Source organism: Manis javanica, chromosome 11 (genome assembly GCF_040802235.1).
Source record: "Manis javanica isolate MJ-LG chromosome 11, MJ_LKY, whole genome shotgun sequence".
In the NCBI taxonomy this organism is placed as follows: Eukaryota; Metazoa; Chordata; class Mammalia; order Pholidota; family Manidae; genus Manis; species Manis javanica.
Window position 1 is genome coordinate 95079901 of NC_133166.1, and position 20279 is coordinate 95100179.

Sequence of the window (20279 nt, forward strand, 5' to 3'; positions counted from 1 at the left end):
GCCATAATAGCAGCAATAGCAAGCACCGTGTATGAAGTAGTTACTTAGCACGTGCCACACTAACGACTGGCAGGCATTACCCCCCGGCCCCCAGCAGCCTGTGGCTGACGGCTGTAACCATCCCCATTTTACAGATGAAGAAGCTCTGAGACTGGGAGGCTCGGGAACTTGTACAAATTATTGACCCAGTAAGCGTAAAAGCTGTGAGATGAACTGACTTCAAAGCCGGTTTCTCTTTTTTTCCAGTTCAGCCACATTTCATTTCCTCTGTATCATCAGCCACATTGGAATAACTAATGGATTCATCCACAGCTGGGAAATGAGCAATAGGGTCAGAATTCGCTCAAGCAAGGTTGTCTTACATGAATAGAAATACAACGTTGACTTCACAGGCATTTTCTTGCTCCAGAAATGCATAGATTTCTGGTGTGAACTTGCCTTTTGGTATATCATGCAGGAAAGCTGATCAAGTCACTGCTCCCATCTGAAAGCATACCCATTTAAAAATATCCTTTAAGAGTGGTTGGTTCTGTAGCTTTATGTAGGCAAGGACATGTCTGGTTGTCTAGTAAAGTCAGAGTCAGAATTTTATTGCAGACTTTGGTGGGGATCTGGCAGGGACTGAGCTTTGGTATCACTGAGGTGGCAGCCAGCTGGAGTGGGAACATCGCCACAAGAATGCCTTTGGAAATTAAACCCTTTAATGAAAACACTCTTTTGAAGGCAAATTTCCAGGTGTGCTGTAAACCATTCTAAGCTCTAATTGAAATATAAAAGAATGCTTCAAAAGCAGTGATCGATTTTTTTGGTGATTGTTGTGCTAATCTTGAAATCCTGGCATGCATTAATATAAAGGCAGGATTGGATACCTAAATGTTACCGGTTTGAATCATTTAGCACGTTGCTCAAAACTAAACGGATTGAGGCTGCAAGTCTTAAGGGTGAAAATCTCACTTTCATCTGTCAAATCCCACCATTATCTGCAAGACCAGCCAGCTGGGGCCCCTGTGGCAGCTGTGAAGTCCTAGAAGATGCTTGCATTCTCAAAGCTCAATGGGGATGAGAGATTTGCTGCAGTTCATGTATAATGAAGGGGTTGAGGGCGACGCTTTTTCAAGTACTTCATTAAAACCCAACAGGAGTAAATTGATTTTCTGTTTGAATCTGGTACCGTATGAAAATACTCTACAATGCGGAGACTTTCAGTTGACAGAAAGTTTTTCATAGGGGTTGAGGAGTAAGTTACTCTGCAGCAGGTGCCAGAGCTGTGTTCGCCTTTGCCAGCGTGTTCCATGTGAGCTCACGAGGCATTCCGAAAGCATAGGAAAGCCAGCCTTGAGAGCTTTAGGAAAAAGCCAGCACTGTCCCCGCCCTGCACCACCCACTTTACCTAACATAGGCGCCATCAGTTCCCACAGTATGGGCAGCAGCAGTGGGTGTGAGGACTGCGTCTGGATGCTAAGTGTGGATTGCAGGATGGCCTGCATCTGGGTCTCAAAGTAAGAAAGTAAAAGCCGGGGCCTTGTGTATTGGCTGGGAACCAGCGGTGGTGTAAGGCACTGGAATCTTGCTTCTTGTGTGGTGTTGGGGTGTCCCGCGTAGGCACAAACTGATGCTATTTCACCCTTTTGTCTAGACGCACTACTTTGGCCTTTGGTTCCTCAGCAAGAGCCAGCAAGCACGATGGGTGGAGCTGGAGAAACCTCTGAAGAAACATCTGGACAAATTCGCTAATGAGCCTCTCCTTTTCTTTGGGGTCATGTTCTATGTGCCAAATGTGTCATGGCTTCAGCAAGAGGCCACAAGGTAAGTGCACATGTTTCTGTGTTCCATGTAAGGGTGTGGATTGACTCTGAGGCTTCAGGCGAGAAAGAGGAGATGCTTCATTTAGGGGGGAGGGAGGGGTGTGTGTGTGTGTGTGTGTGTGTGTGTGTGAGGAGGAGGTTGCCAGGTGCTTTGCAGCTTTAGAATTTTTGTTTGAGTCCATGTAACCCCTGTGGTTCGCTGTCATGCTAGTAAGGGAGCAGTGATCCTGAGTCAGGTAGAATTTTGTGTCTAGCAGCATAAAATATTAGTTGGAGACTGTGGGTAACATAGGTATGCTAGAATTTAAGGAAAAGTTGAGCACCTCATACTGTTTGGTCCCCTCAGAGCACCCCCAAACCCAGTGTACCATCAGACTTGGGGTGTGTGGATGGAGAAGGTAACTGACGGTGGGAATCGGGCGGAGGAGCACACCGAGAGGGCGGGAGTTTTGAGTGTCCTTGGTTATGTAGGAGGAGACAGAAAGCCAACAGCAGAGAGGAGACTCGGGGACTGGCCGGCCCCCCTCCTGCCCACTGGCTGCTTTACATGGGAGAAACTACCTGTTAGCTATGAAATGATATTTCCCCCCCCCCATTTGTGAAGTGAGGGATTTGCACAAGTTCTGAAAGCTCTGGGAGTCTGTGATTCTGTGAATGAAACAAGGGCCTTTTTGTTGCTGTTAGTACAACTCACTTACTGATAAGAGTTTTCCATTAAATATGCAGGAGGAAGGTGTCTTCTCATCAAATGGTTATTCCCAATAATTAAGGGAATTGCATATACTTTCTGCTTTTTGCCGTTTACTCAGATCATGCTGTTCAGAGGGCTTGGGAGTCAATGCCAGTGACATGCTGGAAAGAAGGAACCATATTCTTCTAGATTATTGCATGGGGAGTTTCTTAGATGTTAAACTTCTGAAATAAGGATGCACTTGAAAGGTTTATATATACATTTTAAGGTGATGGTTTTGATCTTTTTTTTTTTTTTTTAAATCAAAAACTGTTGTTTAATAGGAGACCGTTTTGTAAGCAGAGACCATGAGTTAGCTCACAGTCTGACCCAGAAAACCTGTGTTCAATCTTTTGGGTATCATTCAGTAGAGGTACTTAGTTGACCATTATCATGTAGTATTTTCAAGTTATTTCACTAAGTCCTTTCTGTACAAGAAATTATTAACTTCTCAAAATGGGAAAATTTCCTCTGGCTCTTGAATTCTCCTTGAGTACTTTACACAGTGTTAGGAACACAACATTAAGATAATACTTATTTGTTCTTTTGTGGTTCTTGGACCGTTAAATGCAAGGTGATAAGCTACGAGGATGAAACACGGACTTTACATTAATGTATGTGGGGAAAATCATCTGTAAGACAAAAATCAAGTGTTGTTACTCTGGACAGGTCTGTTATGAAGGAAGAGCAGTTAAAGGACGAGGGACTCAGAAATTGTGCTTAGTGAAGTTAAAGGAAAAGGTTGTTTAGCTTAGAAAAACAAAGACTTACAAGGGTGTAGTAGCCTTGGGGTATTTGAAGAATTCTGTGGGGAGGGAATTCTTTGTCAGCTCCAGTGCACAAAATTATGGCCAATAACAAGTGAAGTTCGAGTTGAAAAACTGGTTATTTGGCTCAACATAAGAACATGGCTTCTAATAATTAAAACCATTAAAGTAGAACAAGCGGACTTGTAAACAGGCTTGCGCCCAGTCTGTTAGTACAGAGCTGATAGCTGATGTGGTGTCCTGAAGAGGAGACCGCCGTATTGGATAGTGTGTTGGAATAGATCAGTGGTTCTCACACAGACCACGCTTGCTATACCATAGTTACCTGGGACATCTAGTACCAATATGGATTCTCGGGCTGTTTGAGAAGTCTGAATTGGAATGTCTAGGGCTGGAGGTGAGGATGTATTGCTTTAATAACTAATATTCCTCAGATGGTTCTGATGTTCATCCAGACGTGGGAATTGATAAGTTAGTTAACTTTTAAATTTTCCAGGTAAGTATACTTAATGCTGCATTATTTCTGACTGTCAATATGTACATCCATAAGCTGAAACATGATGTGTTTATATCTCAAAAATTGAGGTGTAGGGCCAAGATTTTTGGTGGTGGTGGTTCCTGAGCTGGAGATTAAAAAGGACTTCTTTGCTTTGTCTTCTGAATTTCTTTTTGCTCAGTTAACTTGGTTCATTTAAGATAAAGTCTGAAAAAGAGGGAAAGAAGTGTTTTCCAAAACAGACGTTTTAAAGCAAACACTGTTACTGTCATTTAAACACAAAACTAACATAATTTAAAACTTTAAAGGACATTTTTAGACTTACCTTTGAAACTAAACTGTAGATTTCAGGTATAACCTTCGCTTTAGGGGCTGGATTGGCATGAAGAGTTATGTCTTTTTTTTTTTCAGCATTGCCTCCAAGGGGCATTAGGAAATCAGAACAAGTCATACTTTTTTCTCCAGCTGGGGAGGTGGGGAAAAAAGAGAAAAAAGTATTATAAAGAAAGAAAGGAAAATTGATAGAGGGAGAAAGAAAAGAGAAAAGGATAAACATACACTGGGGAGGTTGAGGGCCACTAACAATGACCCAGTTGTGAGTCGGTGAAACTTACCATGGGTTCAAGGCACGTGGACTAGAGTATAAAGGAGACCTGATTTGGACAGAATCACATTTTTGAACGTTCAAGGTTTCTGGACTTGGTGTTAGAGGTACATAAATGAGCTGAACTCAAGGTGAAGAATGCTACTAAGAGTCATTAGGAACCTGTGGGAATCGGAGCCTTCTTGGGTGGTTTTAGAAGCATCTGGGGTCCCAGTTGAATAGTGACACTGTCTTCCAGGCAGAGCAGCCAAGGATAAGCAGTGGTGGCAGGGCAGGATTCCAGGGGAATGTTCCACAGAAGGCCCCGACAACGTTCATTGGCAGTGGGTTAGTGACCGACTCCTCAGTCATCCGCTGCCGTCAATTACCAGGCATCTCAGGTGGAGATGCGCTTTGACATCTCGCAGAGCACCTGGGATCTGCGGTGTCTAACACAAAAGAGTCAGTCTTTGTGATGCCCTGTAAAGTAAGATATTTGCATAGATTAGAAATAGAAATCTGTCTTCGATTGTAGGCAGCCGGTTGGAAGAGACAGCCATTCAACCATCTGTGCTTAAAAAATAAGCCTTTGTCTGGAGCCAACCAAACTTGTCTTCACCCAGCACATGTTTGCAATGGTTTGGCTGCTTCTATTTGAGAATAAAACAGGTTCTAGAGCCTTAGTGGCACCAGCCATTTCTTCTCTCTGAAGAAGAACGAAGTGTTTGAAGGTAATACTCTGTGTAAGAGAGAGAGAGGGAGATAACACATACAGATCTGACACATAGGGACGAAACTAAGATACATTTATAAGGCGTGTATTTCATTTCCTGCCCCCAGACAATTCCATCCTCAAAACTTTGAGTATTCAGAACAACACAATAAAAATTTGAGAATGATGTTGAGTGCAAGCTGTTCAAGAAGGTGTTTGGCTATATTAAAATGATCAAGTCCAAACTTTTTTTTAAATTAGAAAATAGAGCAGCTGTGCTTTTCTGACATTAATTTTGACATGATGTGTCTCATCTTGTCTCCTGGATATGACTTTTGAATAACAAACCTCTTCATAGGTGCAGGTAGTCTACCAAGATGCCATGATTGAGTAGCATAAGAAATGTACAATTCAGGCTGTACATTTAGGTAACAATTGAATGAGAAGGCAAAAGATATCAGAAGAAGAATTCACACAGGAGTACACTTAAGAGAAAAAAAATCCTTCTTGATATTCTTGAAAAAAGTGGTGAAAAAGCACACACTCATGGACAAATGGAGGGGGAGTCGTGAAACCATAGGAATCAAAGAGATTAAGACCAGAGTTTATTAACGCCATTCCAAACTGAAAGATGTTTCTTCTTTTCGGGGGCTTTAAGAATATTATTTTTTACCCCTCTGGTTAAAATGACTCAGGGGATGAGACCACCATAATTTTTTCCATTTTGCTTTGCTTCACGTACTCCTTTTTGCCAGCTTTTCTGTTCAGCAAAGGGGACTCTTGCTAGCCGTTCATCTTCCTCCATTATGTTCTCCTGACTCGAAGGAAAGATGTTTGTAATGTGTTTTAATGATTTGCATAGCAACAGGCTCAGTATAAACACATGGTTTTCAGATTTTTCTGGACACAGAGAGAAAAGACGGTTTGTGAGAGGTGGAGAAATTCTTCGTCAAACAGAAGGATACTTAATAATAGCAAGGGGAGCCAGAGAACTGCCGGCCAACGACCACTTTTAGATTAGGTCTGGGTTTTTTCCAAGTCTTTCTTCAGTGAGGAAGTCCCTCTTCAGGTTTTTTTTTTTTTTTCAATACTAAAGAGAAAACTTTTAAAAGAAAAAGTAATTTTTTAAGAGTGATTTAGGCTTCCAAGTTTTAAGTTGCTTGACTGCATGCCTGGCTTCTCAGATTTTTAATTCTGGGGCATTGTTCTTTTACCAAAACATGTTTGTCTCTGCATTACTCACTCGCGAGTGGTATGTTTGCATAGTGCAAAGGAGCTTCTCATTGTCCTACTGAGGTCAGATAGCCTTTCGTTCTTTTCCAGGACATGTTTGTAGCCTGCCTGTTGAGGTGGGGCCGTCTGCCCTCCTGGGACTGAGTGCTGCATAAAAGCAAAGCAGTAGAACTACTGGTTGCAGCCAGACCATTGCTCCCCTCGCCACGGGACAGTTTTAGAGCCCTGTGGCACATCGGGAGGGAACCCCAGGTCTGCATCAGACTGTCCCAGGCTCCCTTCATCCAGTGGGTGCTGCCTCCCATTTCCTGCCTTCTCAGCCTGTGGGTCTCCCTATTCTTTGGATCCCCATTCCATGCCATCTCCCAACTTCTCCAGAGTACTGGACTGAGGCTAGAGTCTGGTCCGCTAGGTACAGACTGCCTAGCAATTATCAGAAGGATTTAAACAGTACGTAATCTCTGTATGGACTCTTATGGGCATCCTGCAATGTTAAATGTAGTTGAATTTACTGGACTTATGTGTCATTCTGCTCACTGGGGATAAATACCCACATTGAAAACTGCACTGTTTAGAGACCATGTAGAAGGGAAATGAATATTTTTTTTTTTGTGATGGTGAGTGGCAAGGGAGTTATTACATTTGTTATGTTAATATCATGGGGGCCCCTCTTCTTCCAGTTACATATTTTAGCCTATGGCATATTGATGGCAAAGCCAGATTATTAGGTAAAACGTTACATCCCTGTGAAGGCCAAAATGGTGTTCAAAAAAATTTTTTTTCAAGTAGGTTACAAGAAGTAGTTTCAGTGACCTTAACAAAAGCTTTCTTCACCTTTTCTTTTTTGTAAATACTGATGCTTTACCCACTTAAACTCTTGCAATCTGCCTTGAGTGCTATTGTAAGCAAGTCAGTGTTCAACCCCTGTTTAAATTGTCTCTTTTAAAAGTTCTAATTATGGTAATGTTTCCATTTCCTTTTACAACACCATTTATTTTGTTCCTCCGGTTCTTGAGTTCTTTTATTATTTTGAAATGTCATTTTAATGGCTATTTAAAGTTTACCCGTGGGCTGGCACAGAGGGACTCCCTTCAAGTGAGACTTAAGATTCAGCATGAATTCCCCGTAGATAATATAATTTGCTGAGAATGGCGAATCCTTCTGGCCAGCTCCAGCTGGTGGATGGGAACTTGTTCTCTTTCTGTTGGTGGTTGAGAACAGAGTGGTTTCTGCCAGATATTTCAGATACTTTAAGAGGCTGTTGATAACTGGGATTTAATCTCAAGCATTATTTTGTGTGGTTACTTTCTTATAGAATGAGACGAGAGAGGAAAACGAGTGTCCAACAAACAGCAGTTTTGAAAGGAAGAATTGCTTTCTCAAAGGGACGTCATTGATTAAAATGCTAGTTCCATTTGCATTGTTTTTCACTGCAACCTCTATTAAGCACCTATTCCGTGTTAGACATTTTGCTAGTCAGTGGGAGGATAAGAATGAACAGATCTCCGCGCTCCCTCACCCTTGCAAAGAGCTATCTGTATATCTCCAAGCAGCTTTTATTTCATCTCCATGAATTTGATTTATTGGTGATTTGCATTTCTCCTTAAAGCCAGCATTGCTGACCCAGTGTGCTTTCCGGAGAAGGCTTTCTTACCGTTTTGGTGAGCCTGGCAAGTGTCTTGCAGGACCAGGACCAGCTTCATGGGCCTGTGTCATTAGTTGTTTAGGCCCTGTGCTTCCGAAAGGTCATCTGCTTAGTTAAATGTCCTGCTGTTGCCCTCTTGAAATTCTTGATTTTGAACAACAGATCCTACATGTTCGTTTTTCATTAGACTACGGATTATGCAGGGAGTCCTGCCCAGGAGAGCCTCCAGCTTCATCCATCTGCGTTCATGCTCCTCTGCTGGTTTTGTGGCTCCCTTGTGATTTGCTCTTAGCCATGGGATCTGAGTTTACTGTGATGGGTATGATCAAAGAAAAAGTAAATTTAAAAAAGAAAAACTGCAGAGGAACAAAAATAAAACTTCAATGATCTATGAAAATATGAAAATAAGAACGTGGCCTTGGTAACTGTTTCTGCTCCGGGACCTGACCCCCTGGAAAATCCTGTAGAATATGGGCAGCTGGTACAAAATCGGTTTGATGTCCTTTAGAGAAGCTGACTGATTAGCTTATCTCAATTCTCAACTAGAATTTCCTCATGTTTCATTGTGAAGAAGATGACTCTGAGAAGTTTCTATGTTTCATAGTAAAATCGAGAGTGCACCTTAGTGCCTTTTTCATTGCACAAGTCTTCCAAATGCCTGGAGCTGCTGCTTGTCAGCCCCCACCCGACCCCAAGAGAAAGATAGTTTGGGAGATATGCAGGGAGGCAGTTAGCTATTTAGGGACCCACTGCCACTAGACAGTGAAGTGTAGACAAATCAAGTTAATCCTTAAACAGAATCTGGTTGTTTCTTTGATTTTCTTTCCCTGTAGGGGAGAGAAAACAAATAGTAAAACAAATCACTATTCTTTAGTGTTATCACTTGGCATTATGATCCACTGTAGGTGTCCTATAATGAACAGAAAAAACAGAATTTAAAACAGAATTTAAAACAGAAGTAAATCGATATAAACCCAATCAATTAATATGCGATTAAGGAGCTATGGACATACAGTGGGGAAATGAGAGCCTCTTCAACAACTGGTGTTGGCAAAACTGAACAGCTACATGCAAGAGAATGAAACTGGATTATTGTTTAACCCCATACACAAAAGTAAACTTGAAATGGATCAGAGACCTGAATGTAAGTCATGAAATCATAAAACTCTTAGAAGACAACATAGGCAAACATCTCCTGCATATAAACATGAGCAACTTCTTTCTGAATGCATCTCCTCGAGCAAGGGAAACAAAAGCAAAAATGAACACATGGGACTACATCAAACTAAAAAGTCCCTGTACGGCAAAGGATACCATCAACAGAACAAAAAGGCATCAGATGGTATGGGAGAATATATTTGTAAACAACATATCCAACAAGGGGTTAACATCCAAAATATATAAATAACTCACACACTTCAACACCCAAAAAGCAAATAACCTGATTAAAAAATGGGTGGAGGATATGAAGAGAAAATTCTCCAAAGAAGAAATTCAGATGGCCAACAGACACATGAAAAGATGCTCCACATCACTAATTATCAGGGATATGCAAATTAAAACCACAATGAGATATCACCTCACACCAATTAGGATGGCCAGTCGAAAAGACTAAGAACAACAAATGCTGGCGAGGATGCAGAGAAAGGGGAACCCTCCTACACTGCTGGTGGGAATGTAAGCTAGTTCAACCATTGTGGAAAGCAGTATGGAGGTTCCTCAAAAAACTAAAAATAGAAATACCATTTTACCTGGGAATCCCACTCCTTGGAATTTACCCAAAGAATACAAGTTCTCAGATTCAAAAAGACATATGCACCCCTATGTTTATCACAGCACTATTTACAGTGGCCAAGATATGGAAGCAACCTAAATGTCCATCAGTAGATGAATGGATAAAGAAGGTGTGGTGCATATACGCAATGGAATACTATTCAGCCATAAGAAAGAAACAAATCCTACCATTTGCCTCAGCATGGTTGGAGCTGGAGGATATTATGCTCAGTGAAATAAGCCAGGCAGAGAAAGACAAGTGCCAAATGATTTCCCTCATTTGTGGAGTTTTACAACAAAGCGAAACTGAAGGAACAAAAAAGCAGCAGACTCACAGACTCCAAGAAGGAACTAGCAGTTATCAAGGAGAGGGGTGGGGAAGGGCGGGTAGGGAGGGAGGGAGAAGGGGGCTGAGGGATTTTATGATTGGTACACATGGTGTTGGGGGTCACGGGGAAGACAGTGTAGCACAGAGAAGGCAAACAGTGACTCTGTGGCATCTTACTACACTGATGGACAGTGACTGCAATGAGGTTTGGGTGGGGACTTGATAATATGGGTAAATGTAGTAACCAGATTGTTTTTTCACGGGAAACCTTCATAAGAGTGTATATCAATAATACCTTAAAAATAAATAAAAATAAAATGGAAGTAAATCAGGCATCATTCATATTTCAAAAGGAGCCTGTATGTAACCTTACAGTTCTTTAACATGCCTGATATTTGATTATCACCCTTTATAAAGCAAGACGTACTTAGGTTTGTTTTAACCATTTGTAAAGCAAAGTTTCCAAAAATCAGGTAAAGTAATATACCTCAAAAAAAACCCCGTTTGCTTTTAAAGTATTAAAATCATGTCATTTTTAATCATGGTTAACATATATTTACCAATATTTGATGATCTATTCTGAACGTCTCAAAAGTAAACAAAAATTAATGTGTTTCTATTGAGTCATTTTGAAGAGAACATAATTTCTTAAGCAAGGATAATAATTGTGTTCTTTATATATTCCTTGATTTTCAAAAATACATTCATGCACTCATTCACTGACTCCATGTGGTTCTTTATCAGACTTACATTGCAGAAGGCTGAGAAAGAGTCAACGTTTGACCCATGAAATAGTAAAGATTCATAATAGAGCATGAATTTGAGTTTTAGAATATTCTGTCTTTTCACAAGCTGAGTAGAAGGTGATGACCCCGCACAGTAGTTTTACCTGCAGCTGAGGGTGGAGAGGCGGGCAGAACAGAGTCTGCGGGGAGAGGTGTTGTGTCATGTCAAAGCATGCCAGCTCTGCCTTAGGGGTTTTTTAACTTCCTTATAAAGAATTCTCAGGATTTGTACAGGTGTCATTATCATGGATGGGACTGGGAAGGGTGTGCTGGTTTCAATAATGTGTTTTAAAAATATCTTGGGGGGAGTGAGAGGGAATAGATGTTTTAGAATCCTTTGTTCTGTCTCTGTCCAGGAATCTCAGCGCTGGGACCTTAAGTTGGGGTGGACGGGGCAGGGCAGGTAGGAAGTCACAGATGTTCTGGATTCACACCGGGAAGAGATCCACAGCCATTGAACAGCAGCAGGATTGGGAAAGCACAGAATCCTTTGCTGTGCTTTATGGTATGGCTGTTGTCTGACCCAAGGCAAGACCCGTACGCATCCCCAGCCTGAGGATAATTCTAATTTTAGGGGGCTCTGTGGAAGAATGTAGTTTGTATTCCATGATCTAATGCAATTTAAGAATAATAATAGTAGCAGCTAGCATTTGGGGTGTGTGTGTGCTGCACTAAGTATCTTAATTGATTATCTTTCTCAGTCCTCACTAGAACGCTATGAAGTGGGCACTATCGTTCTCCGATTGCGGTATTTTTTTTATAATTCCTAGTAGAAGTTTTATTACAAACAAGTGGAGATTTCATCCATCAAATAAATTGAATCTTTTAAATTACTTTGCCGGAGCAATATATCTCTATGCCCCCCCTGCTCCCCAGCTTTACCAGAAGAACAGGGGTTTAGTTTCTACTGAAGTGTCAGCAAAGAAATCCAGAGGACTTATGTCCCTAGGGTCAGAGGTTCTAGCCTGGCGCTATGAGCGCCAATCCTGGTCTACAGGGGGGTTTTGGCTCTCTTGCATTTTTTTCCACAGAACTGAATTTGGCTGCCTTCGAGATAGGCATTTGCTGTGTGGTTTGCCGTCCTTCGCCCACTGCCCACAGTGCTGAGGTTGGCAGCATTCACTCCCTGGTGCGACCCAGCTGGCCCTGTAGGCATCTGGATACTGAGCCTTGCACTTTCTTGCACTGTCACTTGCACTTTACATACAATGTAAAGTTCTTCTTAGTTCTTGGGTCAACCCACACCTCCTCAGCGGCCCAGCTGGTTTTATGCTGTTGTGCATCCAGATGTCTTAACACTCTAGGTACCTCAGAAGGATCATAGCTGGGTGTGGGAGCATTGTTTCTTTAAGTCCTCTTATGAAAACGTTGTTTCTATGTAAATCACTCCAGGGCGCTAGATTCCATGTCCCTTACTTACCCCTCCCCCACCCCCATTCAGGTGGCTCAGATTTTTCAGATTTCCTTCCTTCACTGCTTTCAATTATCACCTGATCCGTGATTACCTGTAAAAAAATTCCATCCTAAGGAAGGTACCACATATCCTGTAGACCAAAACACGTCGCCCAGGTCTTCAACATGAACAGTCTATTTGAGAAAAGCACAGTTTGCCTTCTATCAAGAGAGATTCATCGTTACCAGATTCATAGTTTTGCATCTTAACAGGACACATCACATATTATGGAAACCAGTTGCTTTACTTTTCAGGTGAAGAAACTGACAGTCAGAAAGGTAAGGGGACTTGGTCCATAGTCACACAGCTCCGTAGTGGCAGAAGCCAGAGCGGGAATGGTCTTGAGTGAGCCGAGCGCAGACACGGGGGTGTGCGGGGGGGTGGTGGTGGTGGGAGGCGCCCACGGATGGGCTCTGTTTAAGCTTCCACAGCTTTTGCCCACCCTCCCCTTTCTTGCCTCGCAACAGCGAAGACATTGGAACTGGAAGAGAGGAGTTTTGTCAAGGGGAAGGAAGTAGTTCAGACAGAATTAACAAAGGGTAGGGGAAAACAGGCACTTCTTTCAATGGAGTCATTCAAATGGTGAGCATTATGTAGAAATTGTAACTAAGATGTGTTTTATTGAACGTTTTTATCAGCGATCTGCAGCCCTGGGCACATAGTGGAAGTGCCAAGCTTTCAGATGACACTGAGCCCTTTAGAAGAGGGGAAAATTGAGACACTGGAAATAAACAGTAGAAAGGTGTCAGCAAGTGTCAAGTTGCCAGGTGTGGTTGTGAAATAATGATACTGCTTTCTGGAGTAGTTTGTGCAAGTGGAGGAGTAATCATAGGATGGGGGCTCCTGGGGGAAGGGGTGGACGTGTTGCAACATGTTTCAGTTTTACCCCAGCCGAACTCTCTCTCAAGGTCAGCCTGTCAATCCTGTGCCTGCCTGCAACTGGGGAGAGTGAGTAGATGTTTTGCCAGCATAAAAATGTGTTACAATTATTCAGAGCAAAGCCAAGCAGATCTGACTGAAGTTTAAGATACAAGTCAGACAAATGTCACTTTAATAGAAAATAGTGGAGATGAAGCAATGTTAGAGAAAAATGTTTTTCTCAAAGACGAATGTTTCAAAGAAGGTAGTCAGAAGACATCTGTGATGTTGCTAGAGAGATAGATCCATAGATCTAAGGAAAACTTAGGTCAGTAATTTGGGTCCTTGAAATAAATGTGCAACTGTCAAAAGATGGATACTGATGGAAAAATTTGAGTGCAAGTTTTGTATCTGCCAGACTGTTGCATATTTTGAATGATTGATGGCATTAGCAAAGAACTAGTATTCAGTCTAACCTTCAAGAAATATAAATAATAGCTGGGTATAAACTCTGGTTCCAAAATAAACCTACTATAGTAGGAGCACAGACTTGAATTCATAAGACCCAGCTCTCAGGTGTTTGTTTCTTGTTCAAACTCCCCAAAACTCACCTTCTGTGTTTACAGTCAGTCAGTAGATGATGCCAGCAGAGGAATTGTGAGGATTAATTCAGAAAACATCTTTCACTGTGTTCAGCATATAATAGGTATTCAAATAATGTTTGTTTTTTAAGTAAAACAAAGATACACTAGAAGGTAGCAAGAAATTGCTGCATGCCTCAGGAAGATACACCGGCAGGTATCGGTCATCCAGTAGAAGAATGCATCCTGGCCCACACTAACCGGAAATGCATGAGGAAGAGCATTCTGGGCAATGTAGTTCATCCAGGTTGAGACATTATAGTGCCAGCAGTGGACTTAGCACATAATTGATGATTAGCAGAGCCCAAATCACTGTAAACCTCTTTTAGTAGAAACCTGAATACAAATTTGGTACTGATTTGTGAGTACCAGAAATCAAAATTACTCTTAAAGACAAAGAATTTGATGTAACCTCAAATTTATCCCTTATTCCCTTGGACACTTCCCAAAGATAGAGTTGCAAAAACCAGTTTAAATGAAACCTGTGTTGCTATCATAAACAGATAAAGGGAGCAGAACTAGTCCAGAGGGCCCAAGCTGGTCCTGCTTACTGCGCTGAGGTTATCAGGCAAGTGTGCGGAAACAGGATAAGGCAGGCCTGGCCTTGCAGCTTCACAGATGGTCAGAGCAGCTGTTCAGGGTCTTGAAGCCAGGTTGGCTGCGGCAGGAGGGGCCAGGCTGAACTGATGCTAATCTTGCAGTACTTGTAACTTGAAGAGGGTGTAGTCTGAAGAAGATAAACAGATTCCAATTAAAGATCATTTAAGGAGATGATAGACGCTTGGTAAGTAATGCTAGCTTAAAACAAAGCTAAGACATTGGGGGCCCATTGAGTCTTTAAATGTGTTTCTTAGACTGGATACTTCCAAGTAGTCCATAGCATTCCTTAAATATTTAAAAATGTGTCATTCCTGTACCCCATTCCTGACTTCCTGAATCAAAATCTGTTATACTTACTTAAGTTTGGCCAAGTGGAATGCAACCATATTCTGATGCTGTCTCAGCTAGCACTTGTGTTTTTTGTTAGTAAATCAATGTTGGAGATCCTCAGGGTGGATTTCGAGGTGCTGGGAAGGAATTGAACAGTGGCAAGGTTTGAAACACCTGGAACATCTAGGCTGTTATATTTCGAGGAGAGATGGCATGGTCTTACTTGTAGAATAACTTGGCCATCTTCATGGCAGGTCCCTGGAGTGGACAAGAGGTTCTGCAGGAGATTTAGTCAGTTTGTATTTCCTGTATTTTAGAATATTTAACATTTTAGCCTTCTAATTAAACTTTGATAATGCATAATTATGTGTAATATGTTTACATATATAAATGTAGAGGGTATGCATACACAGTATACATTTAGCATTAAGGGCATCCTTAATAAAAGTAGTAGATAACAGCTGGCTTGAATTATACTACTCAGAACCCTAAAACCTTAAATGAGCCCCTTACCATTCCTTCCCCAGGCTTTGAACTTGTAGATTTAATTTTAATTTAAAAAGAGAAATTTTCAAAACAGTTCTGTGCGGATTTCAGTAGTTCTCTTGCAGTTCTCTGGTTTGTCAATTTTTGTTGCAGTTAAATAAATGTAAGCTGAAGCAACTGGGAATTTGAGAACAGTAATGAAATCATTTTAGCCAAATAGGATTCCAACATTGTGAAAACATTCAAGTTTCTTTTCACGATCAGGTTGTTTTTTTTTTTATAGAAGAGATTATTTTCTAGACTGGTTCATGGAATCCTTTATTCCAACTACCAGCCACAAAAACACAATATATGTAAGTAAACAAAAAATTGAAGATAAAAAGCTCAGTTCTAGATAGCAGTATCTTAGTTTTCCAAACAAACTTTTGTCACCACCTTCTTATTATACATTGAGAGACTTTGTGTTATATAAGTGTGCGTGAGTGCACAGACACACACATGCACACACACACATACACACAAATGCCCCTGCCATGACTTTATGGCATGCCCCCTCTTGTCCTGAGTACTGAAAGCACTACTTGAGAGCTAATATTCTGGCAGTCTTTTGCAGAAAATTCCACTTTAATTTAAAAAAATACATGGTCTTGAAATGTTATCCATGGAAAGTTGGAATATAGTAGATATAAGAAAGCTGTATTCTTTACATGTGGCTAATTTTCAAAAGGGCATCCCAAATTATTTAACCACTATACTCTAAAGTAGGCATATTGATTTAATGTGATTATTTGCTAATCTGTAACACTGCATAATTATTACTATTAAATCCTTTTAGAGCTTTGAACATCTATAGAAGAATGTTGAATTGATTATAAGATTCTTATCCATTGCTCTTGATACTTGAAAACACACATACCACATGCCTAAAATATTTTACCCCTCTTTACCTTTGACCCAATCTATGAGTAATTGGGTTAGAGAACATTCAATAAATGAGACAATCAATCTAGCTTTTGATCACAGGGAATGAAATACATATTTTTGGCTAGAGTAATGTTTGCTAACATTGTGAAGGAGGCTTATTTGGGTATTGTGTAAGTCTTCTTACGGTTTTCATTTGAGAAGCACAAAAACTTAGTAATGATAACAGACAAGACAAATCCATCAGCTCTGACTCTTCCTTAAAGAAATCAGCCTGATCAGAGCCAGAGCAGAGAAGGCCAGGAATGTGCTTCTGGAGTGTGTTCCATGCCCACATCCTCTGCTGCACACATTCCAGCCACTGCTTCTCTCCTCCCACTCTTCACCCAGGCCCCAGGACTGGGTGTCTGCTGTCTGCAAGGAAGTCCTCCCACCTTTTCTCTTGATACGCAATGCTTTACCCAGGCCAACCCCAGTTTCCCCTGATTTTCAAATATCTTTAATACCTGCTTCTCATAGATGCCTTGCTTTCTATTTCCAACCATGCTTTTTTTTTTCTATTTTAAAAAGTAACCGCAAAAAATTTATTTCATACCGTTATACTTCCTAATTACTATTTACTATCTTTCTTAGCTTTGGATGTCTGGGGGTTTTGTTTTGTTTTGTTTTTTGCTTGCTTTTTGTTTACCTGCTGGTTCCATCATTTTTTGTTTATCCATTCCTTCTTGAGCCCTTGAAAAATTATGTTTATTGTCAGTTTTGCTCCCATTGGCCTCTTGAAGGCCACCAAAGGACAGGTGAACCAGCGGCTTTCTCTTACTCCTGTTCTCTTCACCCCTAGGCAGGGCTAGACATGGAGAGCCTGTTCCCTGAATCTCTTCCCTCCTTGGTTTTCTATGCCCTTAACCTCATCTAATTTTAGGACCATTGCTTTCCATCCTCTGGTGCCCAATTTGCCACAACTCTGCCCTTCTAAATATTTTTTCCCTTTATATGTGATCTGCAGTAGAGCTTAGCCATCCTCAGCCTTTAGAAGTAACTTCTGACAGATGTGTCTTAATTTTGTTTATTCTTGATTATTTATTATTATTTATTTCTTATTCTTGATTTCGTCCTGACAGAGGACACTCTTTCGCTCATTCATATATTGAGTATCTACTCTGTGCAGGGCACTGGAGGTTTACACAAAGTACAATCCTTTTCTCAAGGAGCATTCATTCACGCGAGCCCCTCTTTGTGTTATATTCTTGCTTCAGACTCTGTGGAATGATGACAGTTACCATTTATTAATCACCTCTGTCCAGGACACTTTGTACACTCTTATCTCAACCTACCCTCATCAGAATCAGAAAAATAGACAGTGATGAACTGTTACCCTCTTGCTACCTTCCCTTGACCTTAACTCTTTCCCATGATGGCCCATTTTTCTCTAAGTGGCTCCCTGATTCTTTTGCTGTCGCAAAATTAGTCACCGGAGCTCTCCTTGCACTGGGGCCTGAGCCTTCCTCCAAGCCTTGGTAGACATTTCTACTTGGAATCACATTGTCACCTTCTACACCAATAGTCATTCTGTAGATAAACTTTTTGTTGAAGTATAACACATATAGTCAAGTACAGAAATCAAAATGTACAGTGCAGTGAATCTTTGCAAAGTGCACATGGTCATGTAACCAGTCCCTAGGTCAAGAGTCAGAACGTCACCCGCCCCTGAACATCCTTTTTCATGATCGCTCTTAGCCTCTGTTCCCCAAGAGTAGCCACTGTTCTGACTTCTAACAACAGAAGTTGGTTTTCCTTTGATTGCTTTTTCCCTTAGGTGGAATAATTCAGTGCATGTTTTCTGGTATCTTCTTTGGTCAGCATTTTGTGATAGTCATCTGTATCTTCTGTGTGGCTAGAGATTGTTCATTTGTACTTCTGCAAAGTATTCTAGTACAGGAATATACTTAATACCTCTTACCCATCTACTGTTGAAGGATATTTGGATTGTTTCCATTTTGGAGCTGTTATATACTGTGCTGCTGTTTCTAGTACCTGTATTATGGGTGTCCTAGCACATGTCCTATGAACATTCTTGCTCATGGCTTTGATGAATGTACTCATTTCTGCTGAGTATGCATATGCCAGTTCTACCCCACAGTTCTCCACAATTTTCATTGCTACTAGAATAGAAAACAAATTTTCAGATTGAAAAATATTACATACTTGATCTTGCTTTCCCTTTGTTCTGTATGTTGAATTCATTATTCATTAAACAAATGTTTATGAGTGCCTACTATGTTTGAGGGCCTGAGGGCACACCAGTAAGCATAATGGCTACTACCCTGGTTAGTTGCAGATTGGTAGGATTAGCAATAATGATAACTACCAGCATGTATTGAGTGCTTAACTTTGTGGCAGGGCACAATTCTAAGCTCTTTATATATATCAAGTCATTTACCCTTTAGACCCACTCTTAGAGTTAGCACTGTTCTTATTTTAATTTTACAGAATAGGAAACCAAGGCACAGAGAGATTGAGGAACTGGCCCAAGATCACAGTATGAGCCAGTGACAGAGCAGAGACTCAAACCCACACAGTGTGGCTCTAGAATCCACGTTTCCCACCGTGCTGTTCCACCTCCCATTTAAGTCCATTCCACCTGCCTTATGTTTGCTTACCTCTTGCCTGAAATACAGTGACATGGTAAGGCACAGACTTTTGAGCAGGACGGACTTGGATTTGACTTCTGGCTCCATCACTTGTTTTCTGTGTGCCCTCGGGTGGGTTATTTATCCTACCTAGTATTCAGTCTCTTCACGAACAGAATGATCTTGTGAGGATTACACTGATGAGTAAATGAAAAAGCACACTTTGCAGTGACACTGCTACCACTATTATTTGACCTCTTGTATGTCTACCATCCATCTGTGTAATATGGTGTACATACCAACTCTAAACCTCTTAATGGTGGTTGTTTTAATCATTTTCCTTCTTTTATCAAAAAATGTTTAATGGCTTACCATTGCCTAGAAGATAAAGACAAACATACAAAGGCATTTGAGGCTTTGCAAGACTGTTCCTTTTTGCCCTCTACTTCCTTCCACAAACCGTTCTTATTCATCCAACTGGTCTATTCAGTGTTTGACTTCCTGGGCTTCTCAGTCCATCCTCTGTTCTTCGCCAGTACTTGAACTAGCTCCCTCTTCCTTTTTCCTTCTGCCTTGGAAACCTCCTCTGCCTTCCAGGTTCATCTGTGGGCATCCATTCAACACATTTATTATTTCCTAAATATAAGGCATTGTATAAAATGCAGAGTGGCACCAAATGCCACTCTTGTTCTGATTGGGTTCTCAATCTATTAGGGAAGATAAGATGGTCACATAAAAGTATCTTAACTACAAGTAGTATATGATCGATGCCCCTGGGGGTACCCTTCACGGGTGGAATGATAAGGAGAAACTTTGGGAAGGTGTATTAGGGTTTTTCAGACAAACAGAGCAAACAAGATCTCTCTGTCTTTATTTCTTTTGAGAGATTACTTTAAAGTAATTGAGTCACATGATTATGGAGGCTGGCAAGTTCAACATTTGAAGGGTAGATCTACAGACTAGAGACCCAGGGAGGGGCTGCAGTTTGAGTCCAAAGGTGGTCTGCTGACAGAATGCCCTCTTTTTCGGGGGAGTCTTTTTCTTAAGGTTGTTGCCTGGGTGAAGCCCAGCCACATGATGGAGGATAATCTGCTTTACTCAAAATCTTCTGATTTAAATGTTAATCTTATCTAAAAAAATACCTTCACAGAATCATCTAGAATAATGTTTGGTCAAACATCTGGGTACTGTGGCCTAGCCAAGTTGACACATAAAATTAACCATCACAGGATGATACCAATTGAATTGGCTTTGAAGACTGTTGGAAGGGGAGACAAGCTTTGTCAGGAGCCATAAACCCATTTTCTGTCCAGCATACCCGAAGGGTAAGGTAACTGCTGTCAGTAGCAGGGGCTCACGGATGGGTGAAGGTGGAAGGTGTGAAGGGAGGACATTCCTGGCAGAGGAAACTAGAGGAGTGTAAGCTCTTCGAGGGTGATAGGAAATGTGGAGGGAAGCAGCTAGCTTGTAGCAGGCAGAGCCCTGGATTTATACTTCGACTTC

General features: G+C 41.2%; 1 protein-coding gene across 2 annotated transcripts in view; it reads left to right on the forward strand.

Annotated features, from left to right (window-relative positions):
* Positions 1-20279, forward strand: part of PTPN14 (protein tyrosine phosphatase non-receptor type 14) — a 120773-nt gene that overhangs the window by 37991 nt on the left and 62503 nt on the right. For both annotated transcript variants that reach the window (XM_073216924.1, XM_073216925.1), the window contains exon 3: positions 1637-1806. In XM_073216924.1, coding sequence (XP_073073025.1) covers positions 1637-1806 — 170 coding nt within the window. The remainder of the gene's footprint in view (positions 1-1636; positions 1807-20279) is intronic.